Source organism: Octopus bimaculoides, chromosome 5 (assembly GCF_046866305.1).
Source record: "Octopus bimaculoides isolate indiv1 chromosome 5, ASM4686630v1, whole genome shotgun sequence".
Lineage (NCBI taxonomy): Eukaryota > Metazoa > Mollusca > Cephalopoda > Octopoda > Octopodidae > Octopus > Octopus bimaculoides.
In genome coordinates this window covers 62425500-62439576 of record NC_142932.1, presented here as the reverse complement: position 1 = coordinate 62439576, position 14077 = coordinate 62425500, and the positions used below count along the sequence as shown (strand labels likewise).

Sequence of the window (14077 nt, the reverse complement as noted above, 5' to 3'; positions counted from 1 at the left end):
TCTTTCCATCCTGCCCTTCACTTCTCCTGCACTATCTCTGACACTTCTGTCTCCTTTCTTGATATTTCGGTCAGCATTCATCACTCCACTCTCACCACCTCCATCCACTACAAACACATGGACTCACACTCATACCTCAACTTCTCCTCCTCCCACTCTAAGCACAACCCCAAGCTCTCCATCCCCTATTCCCAATTCCTCCGTCTATGCAGGCTCTGCAGTGACGACCATGACTGAAACTCAGTCTCAACTCATGGCTCGCCACTTCATCCTATGTGGATATCCCCTCACCACTATCCACACCACCCTTGTCAGAACACGTTCCGTGGACCATGCATCTACTCTCTTCCACCGTACACGCCCCCCACCCACCTCTCCTCTCTTGCTCCAACTCTTACTTCTCTTCACTCCTACCCTCCTTTTCTCTTCTCTTCACTCCTACCCACCTTCTCCCTTCATCGTCACCCCCTCGTAACCCCACTCCTACAAAAAAACAACCTCACCGCACCCCATCCTTTACACCCACTCCCACATACCCAACCCTTACCCCAACCCTCAGCCTAACCCACACCCTACCGTTGCTTTTCTCACTCCCGCCTCCGTCACATCCCAACACCATCACACCACACACTACCACGCCACACATCACTATACTTACACAACACCACATCACATTACACCACCACGCACACACTAGCACTGACCACTTCCCAGCACCCAACCATCATCCACACACCTACACATGCACACACGCAAACGTCAAGGTCACCATCCCTCTTCTACACGCACATAATGCTCTCTTATACATACGCACGCGCACCTTCGTTTTGGGATCACTACTACTTTATTATCTCCCTTTCAACTGACGGTCTTTTCAATAACCAGTTGCATGAAATTACAATTGCTGTTTAAAATCATATTATAAAAATCGAAGAAATCCTTTAATCAAAAAATAGCTTGTGTAGAAGGGTAAAAGACCTGAATACCCAGGGTAAATAATTAGTGGTAAAAAATAATAATAAATTTAAATAAATTAAGAGATATATCTGTTTAAAAAATAAACTTTCAAGCTAAAATGCATATGCATTTAGCAATAAATACCAAACAACATATACATATATACACTGAGCATACAGGCGTTCGTACATGGCTACATACATATACAGACAAATATAGACAAAACATAGATATATACAAATGCATAGATATGTTTGCACACACACGCACGCTCATATATACCAGACATTGTTTATAAAATGTATGCGTATATACGTTATGGTGTATATATTTATCTTTATGTGAAGACACGTCTCTCTCCCTCTCTCTCTCTCTCTCTCTCTCTCTCTCTCTCCCTCTCTCTCTCCCCCCTCTCTCTCTCTCTCTCTCTCTCTCCCTCTCTCTCTCTCTCTCTCTCCCTCTCTCTCACTCCCCCCTCTCTATGGAAAAAAGACAAAGTAGAAAATGCTAAAATACTTTTATAAAGAACATTACAGTACCGGTTTCGATCCTTGGGATTTTTTCAACAGTAAATATGAATTTATAAATTTTTGAAAAATTAAATTTTGGTAAATTTAAAAGAAAAGTCTTTTTAAAAACTTATATATATATATATATATATATATATATATATATATATATATATATATGTGTATGTATATATATGTATATATATATATATATATATATATATATATATATATATATATAGACGGTTTAGATATAGATTCAAGGCTTGAATATGGTACTTATGCGAAGGCACCCGAATATCACATCCCAAAAGGATGGGTGATTAAAATCAAATAATAAGCAACACGGATTTCAAAAGTGATTGCAGTACGCACGTTTCATGCTACTTCAATTTATTTAAGTAATGTGAGCATTACCTTAAATGCAATATGAAGAGCAATCTTCAGCTGCACGAAAAAATGTAGAAAAAATGTAGAAAAAAAGACATATTACAAATGTGGCAACATATTAAAACCAAGTGGGAGAGAGCAGAGGAAGAATGTATAAGTCCATCTTGACATAGCAGGGTCTATCAGGCTAGTAATTACTAGTATTACTAGCCTGATAGACCCTGCTATGTCAAGATGGACTTATATATTCTTCCTCTGCTCTCTCCCACTTGGTTTTAATATGTTGCCACATTTGTAATATGTCTTTTTTTCTACATTTTTTCTACATTTTTTCGTGCAGCTGAAGATTGCTCTTGATATATATATATATATATAGGTTATGAGCGAAAGTGGTGTCAATTAGACCCAGAGTTTTCAGGTAATGCTGAATAAGTGCTGTGGATAGACCATAGTTAAGCTCCAGGTTCGGTGATTATGCGAATATGGGGTCCAACGGAGTTCATATATGAGCGTGCGAATATAAGGATTTCGTAATGAGATAAAGAACCAAGGCTGTGTATTATATAGAACATTCATAAATAGATGATCTTACAGGGATATAATAAATATTCTGGAAACAGCTGTAAGATCTTCTATTTATAAATGTTCTATATTATACACAGCCTTGGTTCTTTATCTCATTACGAAATCCTTATATATACGAGGGGTGTCTGAAAAGTTTTAAGCCTAACCTAGAATCGGGGCTGCTATATAGTTGAAACAATTTTTTCTGGTAAGTACAGTCTGTTCGGAGTATTCTTGCTCATTTTCATGATTCTGATATTTTAATTTTTTTGTTGCAGATTTTTGAATAAACAAGCTTCGAATTTACGAGGAAAATGGAGAAAACTAAGTATCGTGCTGTCATAAAGTACCTTCATTTGAAAAGCATGATTCCATCAGAAATCCATGAAGATATGGTGAGAACCTTAACAGACAATGCTCCTTCATATGCAACAGTCAAACGCTGGGTAAATGAATTCAAGCGTGGCAAGGAGAGTGTGGAGGATGATCCAAGACCAGGGAGACCTCCAACTGCAACCACCAAGGACAATCTTGACCTTGCTCTTGGTATGATAATGCAAGATCGCCGAATATCATGTCGTCAGATAGCCGAGAGACTGAGCATCTCAACTGAAAGAGCAGACAACATTGTGACAAAAGAACTTGGGTTCTCAAAGGTTTCGGCAAGGTGCGTCCCTCGCCTTTTGACTCCTAAACAGAAAGGCACCAGGTGCACTTTGTCCACGAGCAATCTGGAACTGTTTGAAGCTGATGAAGAGAATTTTCTTGCTCGTTTCATTACTATGGACGAAAGTTGGGTTCATCACTACCAGCCTGAAACCAAAGAACAATCAAAGCAGTGGAAGCACACATCTTCTCCTACCCCAAAGAAGGCCAGGGTCATTCCTTCAGCTGGCAAAGTCATTTCCAAGCTATATATTAAAGGATAAGAGGCAACTGATTAGAATTCTTATTAATATAGAATCTTCTTTTATTTGGATTGTGGCAAAGCCTAAAATTGCTATATTCTAGATCTCAGAAGTTGAAGCCATACACTGAAGAAGTGTAATAAGATCCTTTCTAATCTTATTGAGTCCACGCCCTTTCATATCATGAGTAATAATATACTTATAATTATCACTTATAATATACTTATAATTATCACTTATAATATACTTATAATTATCACTTTCAAATTGGTCTCTTTTCTTACCCTGTTTCTTACAAAGTCCCTCAATAAGTGCTGTGGATGATAGTCCTGAGGGAATTCCACCTCTACTTTGTAACTCCATCTGGTAGGTCTGCAGATAGGGCACCCTCCACTAATTTGATGACCTTTTCTACTTTGTATGAGTTTCGTTACAGTGACATCAGTCCTGCTTACCTGATGTTTTTTTTTAATATACATCTTTGGCTGAAGCCTAATGTTGCAGCAAATCAGATTGGCTGCAACACGTATCAACATGTTGCAGCCAATACCTTCAAACAATCAAGTCATCAGCAAATTTTTCAAGTAGCAGCATCTTGTAAGTATCAGGTTTGGTTGGCATCAGTGCTTGGAACATTGGCACACACTTTGTGAGATGCATTATTTTGGAAATAAGTGATGGCAATGCCCACTTGCCCATTGTCATTTATATTTCCAATTCCATGTCACCCCAGGTGCAGAGTTGAGCTGACACCCACTCTGGTGTTGGTGTCACCAGCAATAGCAGCAGTCTCCTGAATTGTCCTCGAGAGTTAACCATAGAATCATCTTTTGTATTTTGTGTAGCTTAGAGAGTTGGGACATAGACACTGACAAGATTGACAGGCTCATTGAGTGTATGGTGTCAAAGTGAGAAAATCCTTTCAGTCCTGCTTTCAGTTGGCTCCATCATCTTCAGCAGAAAGTTTCTCACAGCAAAGCCAACTTCATGCTCTCTAGACTCATGTAAGCCTCTTCCCCAAAACGTATAGTCTTTCACACATTGAAGGGAACATTGCAATTAGAAATGTATGCATTAGAAAGGAAAATTAGAGAGAGAACTAATGATATATTTTATTTGTCGGGTGCGATGAAAACAAAAATAAAATAGGACATAGATATAGAAAAATTGATCAAAATACAACAGGGTAATATGATTTCAAAAGTTAGGGGTAAAAAATGAGGACATGGAAAAAAAAAAGTTAATCAATTCAAAGTTGATGGAAAAAGTTCAAGAGTCTTCTGGATCTTTGAAAGCAAAACCCTTATGTATAACATATAACATGATTGATAGAAAACCATGTAAAAGAAAATTTCTATAAATGAATTGTATAAGGAATAAATATGACAGTCAGAAGCAGTCAATGAAATGGGGGTCAAAGAAAGAATATTTGCAACATATTTGAAATAATAATTCTTTCTATCATAAGCACAAGGCCTGAGATTTTAGGGAAGGGCTAGTTGATTACATAGACCCCAGTGTTCAACTGGTATTTATTTAATCAATGAAATAAGGATGAAAGGTAAAGTCGACATTGGCTGTATTCAAACTCAGAAAGTAAAGATGGCTGAAACACCTCTTAGCTTTAATGATTCTGTCAGCTTGCCATTTTAACTTGAAATATTATATACCCTGCAAAAATGCTTACATACTAAATTTAAGAAGCATCAAGCTTCATCAGTCTTGTAATTCATATTGACTGTTCGATTGAGTCACAAAACCTTTCTATTCATAGTTTATTGAGATTTACAGAGATTTACATAACGAATCTGCTCTGAAAACTCACCATTCCTAATATGTGTTTACTTATTTTCCAAGCTATATATTAAAGGATAAGAGGCAACTGATTAGAATTCTTGTTAATATAGAATCTTCTTTTATTTGGATTGTGGCAAAGCCTAAAATTGCTATATTCTAGATCTCAGAAGTTGAAGCCATACACTGAAGAAGTGTAATAAGATCCTTTCTAATCTTATTGAGTCCACGCCCTTTCATATCATGAGTAATAATATACTTATAATTATCACTTCAGTTTGATAATCGGTTATGTGAAACTTTGAGTAACAATCTTTGTAGTATTTCAGCTTCATACATACATACATACATACATACATACATACATACATACATACATACTTTACATACATACATATATGTATATACGTATGTATGTGTGTGTGCATACGTGTGTGTGTGGTGTGTGTGTGGTGTGTGTGTGGTGTGTGTGTGTGTGTACGTGTGTGTGTGCATGTGTATGTGTGTGTGTGTGTGTGTGTGTGTGTGTGTGTGTGTGTGTATATGTGTATTAGCAGACGTATTGCTTTAGACTCAGCACTTACAATGGAGTACAGCTATGGAATAAATTTGTGGCTTTGAGAAGTCATAAGGACTTGCAAGCTTGAAAGTACTGATCACATATCATTTCCCTCATTTCTTTTTATTTGTGTGCTTAACACTCATTTGTATTGTTTCGTGATAGTAACAGTAAAGATAAAAATCAATTTCCATACTCTAAGTTTTGTATAGCACCATCCTACATACTGATTCACAAACTTATGAGCCAGCCTTTCATGCCTAAATTCTTCTTGCCTTTGAGTTTCATTTTTGTTGCTAGATGTTAGGAATATAGTACTGTAGACTTTTGACCTCCTTATTATGTAAGATATTTGCTCAGACTTCCACCTGTGTTTCTCTTAGTTGTTCTTATGAAGGTATAGAAAGTACTCTTTGTAAGAAAAAGATAGATTAGTTTTCTTCATTGTAGTTGTTGCTATTGGAAACAGAAACATTCTTAGACAAAGCAAATTTTAGCCATGTTTAACATATGATTGAAGTTTGCAAAGCAGTTTTATAGGAGTTGTTCAGCTTTCCAATGACTGAATTGCATTTTCCCTTTTTGTTTTGGAAGGTTTTATTACACTAGCTTGATGCCACTGTGAATGAAGTTGAGGTAAAATGTTAAAAAAATGTGTTTCACAGAAGTTAATAGTATATAATGAAAAGTGTCATGTAAAAACATTTTATGTAATATAAATAAGTGAAATAAAGCCACTTTCTGAAAAAGCCACTTTCTAAAAAAAAAAAAACACTTTCTAAATAAAGTCACTTTCTAAAAAAGAAAGGGAAAAACTTGGAAAAGTTGGCAATTCAGAAGATTGGCATCATCCTACATACTGACTCACAAGCTTATGAGTCAGCCTTTCATGCCCAAATTCTTCTTGCCTTTGAGTTTCATTTTTGAGAGCAAAGAAAATAATCCTCATCCATTCAAAGCAGCTTTTATTAAAAGTAATAATATTTATAAATTTTATAATACTTCTAGCATTTCTAGTAGATGCACTATGCGTGAAAATAAGACAGAATGATCTTGGTTGGAATATCTTTGGTTGCAGGTCTACTCAGTTAGAGTTGAGCTTGGGCTAAACAACAACCACTGCAATATATTACTTCAAATGTGGAATGGATACTAATCAAATAACTAATTAAAGTAGGTAGCTACATGAAGTCTATCTCTCTATTCTCAGTTTGTTAGAATGATAACTCTACAGAATTCAATAAGGTTTGTTGAACAGTTGTTGCTTTTCAGTTCCAAACCAGCCCTCATCAAGTAAGTCTTTTTTACTAAAAGCATTCTGACTATTCTGCCTTTTATTCAAGTTTTGTGTCTTTTAAGATGAAGTGTGATTTGAGGGGGATTTAGCAGCTATCTTTACTGAACCAAGTCTCCCTCAAATCATGTTCAAGACTTAAAAAAGAAGGACTCATTATGTATGGTAACACCCCCCCCCCAACACACACACACACACGCGCACACACAAAATCCACTGCATTATTTTGAATTTGCTAGTGTTAACAATACTCGCAAATAAAATACAGACTGGTGTTGTAGTGCTCCAAGTGAGCTATATTCCACTCAATAATTTCAATTGGAGACAATACAAGCAGAAACTAGAGGAACATAATTAATAACCACACTCAAAAATTAAATATATACATATATTCTTCTACATTTATAAAACAGACATAAAAATTCCAATTATATAAATATAAAGATTCACATAAATAGATAAATATCGATGTGATACATAAAACACAGTGAATTTACATTTAAAAGTTATAATATATTGGTGTAATAAAAATTTAAGATGATAAAATATTAAAAGGATGTATTAAAATACCATGAAAATAGTACAAAAATTAAAAAAATCCATCTATGTTTCAGAGATGTGCCAAGTAATATGATATATTTCATATTTTTAAAACTAACACTCCCCTCATCAGGATGTTTTCACACAATATACGAAAAACAAAAATACAATTATATACCAGCCATCTGAAAGATTATTACATCAATATATTATAACTTTTAAATGTAAATTCACTGTATTTTATGTATCACATCGATATTTATCTATTTATGTGTATCTTTATATTTTTATATTTGGAATTTTTATATCCGTTTTATAAATGTAGAAGAATATATGTATATATTTGATTTTCAAGTGTGGTTATTAATTATGTTCTTCTAGTTTCTGCCTCCAATTGAAATTATTAAGTATATATATATATATGTGTGTGTAAGATCCAAGGATCAAGGTGTAGGAAGAAAATTAGTTTCAAGCAACCTGTTGTAAATATAAAAAACAACTTTCAGGGATAATAGTGGTTTATTGAGAAAGAAGGTTGTGGATTTTTTTCTTATCTCTTATCGAAGTATGATAAATTGAAAAAAGTTCTTTTTATATTTCATGGTAGGCAACCAGTGTTGGTGAGTATGCAAATAAGAATACAAAAATTAAGGAATGTAATAGATAAGATCGAGCTACATATGTTTCATAGCGAGCAGAACCTCAGAAATGGTAAACATCCAAACGAAGTATATACTACAGGCCAAGGATATTTTGATTAAATGAAAGTTTACATTGTCACAAGGAGGTACATGTTAACACATGGAAAATTCAATCAGAATGGCTAGAGAACACAGTAGGAGTGGAGAATATAAATATAGAGAGAAATTAGGATTAAAACTTACATTTAATCAAGCTACCCTTGGCCTGAAGAGTAGCCTAAAGTATGCACCTCACTTGAATACTTATTACTTCTGAGGTTCCACTTGCTATAAAACATATGTAGCCCAGATCTTATCTACTCCATTACTCTATTCCTTAACTCTTGTATATATATATATATATGTGTGTGTGTGTTAATAATAATAATATGACAACAAAAGAATGAATGAGACTTCGATATTATGTAAAATAGAGGAATTTATCTATAGATATATGTGACAATTAGTTGGTTGTCACAATAAAACTCAGAGTTTTGGGTACTGGAGATGAAGTCTTCTCCAGCATCTCATCAGTTATTAAGACAAAACAACTGATGAGATGCCAGAGCAGGCTTCATCTCTGGTATCCGAAACTCTGAGTTTTATGACAACCAACTAATTGTCACATATCATATTTATATATACATACATATATATATATATATATATATATATATATATATATATATATATATATATATATATATATGTACACAGTAATCTCTCGTTGTATTGTGGTTCACCTATCGGGGTTTATTATTTAAGCTTATGTTGATTCATCTGGAGTGTTTTACATTTATAATAAAATAAATATATACAAATTATAAAAATAATTAAAAAGCGTATACAGTACAGCACTGTTTCTATTTTGCGGAATTTCACCTATTGCGGGAGTTTTTGGAACATAACTTCCATGATAGTTAAGGGATTACTGTGTATATATATGTATATATATATATTGAGGGGTTGGACAAAATAATGGAAACACCTAGCATCAAAAGCTTGTTTATTTTTATGTTTTTTTATTTATTATTAGTGTTACTTAACATGTTTTTTTAAAATTACTATTTCTTTTCAGATATCAGAAAAAGGTAATTAAAATCATTAAAATGACAGATCTATTGGATTTTCAAAGAGGTCAAATTGCTGGTGCTTGTATGACAGGTACTAGCATAAGGAAAACAGCTGAAATGTTTCATGTATCAAGAAGTACTGACTCGAAAGTAATGACAGTCTTTGAGAAAGAAGGAAAAATCCTCCTCGTTGAAACAAAACTCTGGAAGAAAACCAAAACTTTCAGATAGGGACCATTGAACTCTTACGTGAATTGTTAGAAAGGATCACAAAAAGTACAACTCCCAAAATTACTGCGGAGCTTAATGACCACTACTTTGAAAAACAAGCGTTGCAAAGCATTTAGAGTGGAGTAAAAATCTACAGAATTGGTCCCTAGAGCAGTGGAAGCATATTATTTTCTCGAATGCGTTGTCCTTTACCTTATTTCTGACCACCGGCCAAGTATATGTGTGGAGACAGCAAAAAGAAGCATTTGACCCAGACTGTGTTCTTTCAACTGTTAAATATGGAGGAGTATCTGTGATGATCTGGAAGACTATATCTTGGAAATCCGCCGGCCCAATGGTTTCCCTTCATGGCAGAATTAATAGTCAAGACTATTTAAGCATTTTATCTGATCAAATTCATTCTTTGGTTGCGGAACTGTTTCCGGAGGGAAACGCAATTTTTCAGGATAATGCACCAATTCACACAGCTAAAGTTGTTACTGAATGGCTGGAGGAACATTCTAGTGAAGTTGAACATCTTATCTTGCCGCCATAATCCCCAGATCTCAATATTTCCAGCTACCACATTTATGGTGCATTTTAGAAAAACAAGTAAGGAGTCAATATCCTCCACCATCATCACTACAAGAACTGGAGACTGTTTTAGCTGAAGAATGGACATAGATTCCTTTGGAAACAATTCAAACTTTGTACGACTCCATACCTTGTAGATAGAATTCAAGGTGTAATTATTGCCAAAGGCAGTCCTACCCCATATTAAAATAAATTTGCTTGAAATTTTAGGGTGTTTCCATTATTTTGTCCAACCCTTGTATATATATATATATATATATATATATATATATATATATATATATATATATATATATATATATATATATATATATATATGTATGTGCGTATATATATATATGTGTGTATATGTATATATAATATACATATATATGTATATATACATATATATATATATTTATGTACATATATATATGTATATGTGTATATATATATATGTGTGTGTGTGTGTGTGTGTGTGTGTATATATGTATATATATATATATATATACATACATACATACATACATACATACATACATACATATATATATAATGAAAAATATTTCAATACAAATGTATTAATACAAATGTATCAATTTCCAGCAAAAAATAGCCCTATAAGGGTATATATATATAAATTCATAAGAATGGTACAACAAGGTACCGATATTTGCTGGAGAATAGCAATCGATATAAAAACGACGCTATTGTATAGCTTCACTGCGTATATACTGGCAAAAATGCGTGTGTGCAACAAAACATGAAAAACTTGTCTTACCTTAGGAAGAACATCCGAAAATGAACAACCCAGATTAAGGATAATGCAATACCTAGGTTTCAGACTTTTCAAATACGTTTCACAACGTAAATCTGATTAGTCTTCATCAGCTGCATTCACCTAGTTTATACGCAGTGAAGCTATACAATAGTGTCGCTTTTATATCGATTGCTATTCTCCAGCAAATATCGGTACCTTGTTGTACCATTCTTATGAATTTATACATATATATATATATATATATATATATATATATATTGTGGCACTCCATTAGTTATGATGACAAGGGTTCCAGTTGATCCAATCAACGGAACAGCCTGCTTGTGAAATTAATGTGCAAGTAGTTGAGCACTCCACAGACTCGTGTACCTTTAACATAGTTCTTGGGGAGATTCAGTGTGACACAGTGTGACAAGACTGACCCTTCGAAATACAGGTACAAAAGAATCAGGAAGATAGAGTGAGAGAAAGTTGTGGTGAAAGGGTACAGCAGGGTTCGCCACCACCCCCAAGCAGAGCCTCATGGAGCTTTAGGTGCATTTGCTCAATAAACACTCACAACACTCAGTTTAGAAATCGAAACCACGATCCTACAACCGTGATTCTGCTGCCCTAAGCACTGGGCCATTGTGCCTCCACACACACACACACACACACACACACACGTATATATATTCATATTCATATACAATTACATATGTATGTATACACATATATATACACACAAACGCATATATATACACACACACACACACATATATATATACACACACATATGTATATATATATATATATATATATATATATATATATATATATATATATATATATATATATATATATATCATATCTCATAATATGAAAGGATAAAATTGTTAAAAATTTTATCAGTGGTCAGCATATAAAAAAGCAGACCTATAAAGGTGAAATCATAAATGCAATAATAATTAAGGGCATAGAAAAAATTCTTGTCTATATGCTGAAAGGAGACACTAAATTGCCGAACCACATTAAATATCATCACTATTATTATTACACACGTGTCAAAAAGAGAGGGAGCAAGCTATCAGAAATTCATAAAATTGAGTTATATATCATATCTTATATATATATTTACATGAAAGGGAAAAAGCTGAGTTGCTTACTGTTTGGTTGTTGATTTGTCTATTTAATCAAGTTTAACCAGGACTAAACAACTCCAAAATCCAGCTACCAATAATCCAATAAATACAAATCTTCATTTTCATTTTACAGATCAAATCCTGTAGACATTTTGTATTTTCAAAATTTTTCGACAGTATTTTAGAATTCTAAACTCAGAAAATCCAAAGTATTTTAAAAATCTTACCTGTTAAAATACCTGCAATTTGTATGATTAACAGATAATTCCTCATGCTGCTGAAGTTTTTTGATGTAAACTTTTGTACTTCCAAATAGCTGAATTATGTATGTGCTGCTTACCCTAAACAAGTACTGCTTTTGTGAGTATAAAAAGTGGACAAGTGGTCAATGCTTATTAGCCTATTTTGAGTCAGTGGGTGTTTCCTAATGACTTCCTGACCATAGCTTAACTCATACAAGGACACTTTACATTTCCCTTTCTTAACAACTAACAATATTCCATTTCAAAGTAGGGGCACTGGCTTCCTTCATTTCCTCTTCATTACTGATTTCTTTTTTTCATGTCTTTGTAGCTTAACACTTATTCTGAAAATGTATTCCTATATCTTTTTCTTCCTTTCAACCATTCCTATATCTTTTTCTTCCTTTCAACCATACATTCATTCAATTATTCATTCAATCTTTCTTTCTTTCTTTCTTTCTTTCTTTCTTTTGTTCGTTTTTTTTGTTGTTGCCTGTAACATTCCAGTATTTTCTTACTTAGTCACAAGACTAAGCATTAATACTGGAAAGAGTAATTATTACTGTGTGAAATTTATGTTGTTTCCAAATACATTCTTAATATAAACAGTTTTTGGTTCCACTCAGAAATTGAAACCAAGTGATGGGGATAATGAAGTATCAAGTCAAAGAAAATATGTTTAACATTTGACATATAATATTAACTTTTAGTATGCTTCAAAACTGGATTTTGTTGAAGAAAGATCTAGCTGGTATCACAGAGCTACTACTGACTTTCACTGACTCTAGAGAGTTAAATACAAAGCTAATAACTGTAGAGAAATCAGAACATAGGCAGGGTTAAGTTGTTGAAAGAAGTCAAGTCCAGTACACTTATTTTGGGGATCTGTCTTAAAAGTTTATTCAAGGAATGAAGTATTTTGTGCATAAATTGTGTAGGCTTGTTTTTGGATGATGAAAGTTAGGACTTTGGCCCTTTATGTCCTGAACTCATATCTTTTCAAAGTCAACTTTGACTTTCATCCTACCAACATCAATAAAATAAAGTACCTATAAAGTGCTCAGTTCAATTTAATTGACTAACACCTCATCTAAATTTCTTGTTCCTAAACTATTATTACTATTATGGCATCCAGCTATAGAAACCAAGACAAATCAGACCAGAACCTGGTGCAGCTTTCCAGCTTTGGTCAAGCTGACCAACCCATGGAAAATGGATGTTAAAGGATTATTATTATTATTATTATTATTATTATTATTATTATTATTATTATTATTATTACTGTTCAGTAGTTTTATTTTTATAACGTGCTTTCACTTCACTACCGAGCGCAGCTCTGTGCGCCTTGGGTATGTGCTGTGGTTTGCTGTGGTGCTCTTATGGTTACTGTATTGAAAGTGTTTTGCGTAGAATGTGTGCTGTGCCCAGTAGTGCAATTTTCTGTATGTTATATATATTTGTAAGTCCTGCTATTTTTGTTATGTATTTGTCTGAATATTTTTTTATTATACCTAAGGCACCTACTATAATAGGAATTGTTTCTGTTTTTAGATTCCACATTCGAGTTACCTCTATTTCCAGGTCTTTGTATTTTGAAAGTTTTTCCATTTCTTTTAGGGAAATGTTGTCATCTGCTGTTATTGATACATCAATTAGAAAGCATTTTTTTTCTTCATGATCTTTGACAACTATATCTGGTCTATTAGCCTTAATTTCTCTATCTGTGTGTATTGGCATATCCCAGAGTATGGTTGCTTTCTCGTTCTCTGTGACCTTTTCTGGCGTGTGTTTATACCATCTATTTTCTGTTGTTATTCCATAGTGTTGGCATAGCTTCCAGTGTATATAGGTCCCATCTCTGTCGTGTCTGTGAATATATTCC

The 14077-nt window shown here is 33.7% G+C and overlaps 1 protein-coding gene across 2 annotated transcripts in view; it reads right to left on the bottom strand.

Moving 5' to 3' along the window:
* Window positions 1-12977, bottom strand: part of LOC106872169 (uncharacterized) — a 127856-nt gene extending 114879 nt beyond the window's left edge. Inside the window, exon 1 of one of the 2 annotated variants that reach the window (XM_014919053.3) lies at window positions 12181-12977. In XM_014919053.3, coding sequence (XP_014774539.1) covers window positions 12181-12226 — 46 coding nt within the window. In that variant the 5' untranslated portion in view covers window positions 12227-12977. The remainder of the gene's footprint in view (window positions 1-12180) is intronic. The other variant, XM_014919052.3, reaches the window with a different exon arrangement.
* Window positions 12978-14077: the final 1100 nt, after the last annotated feature.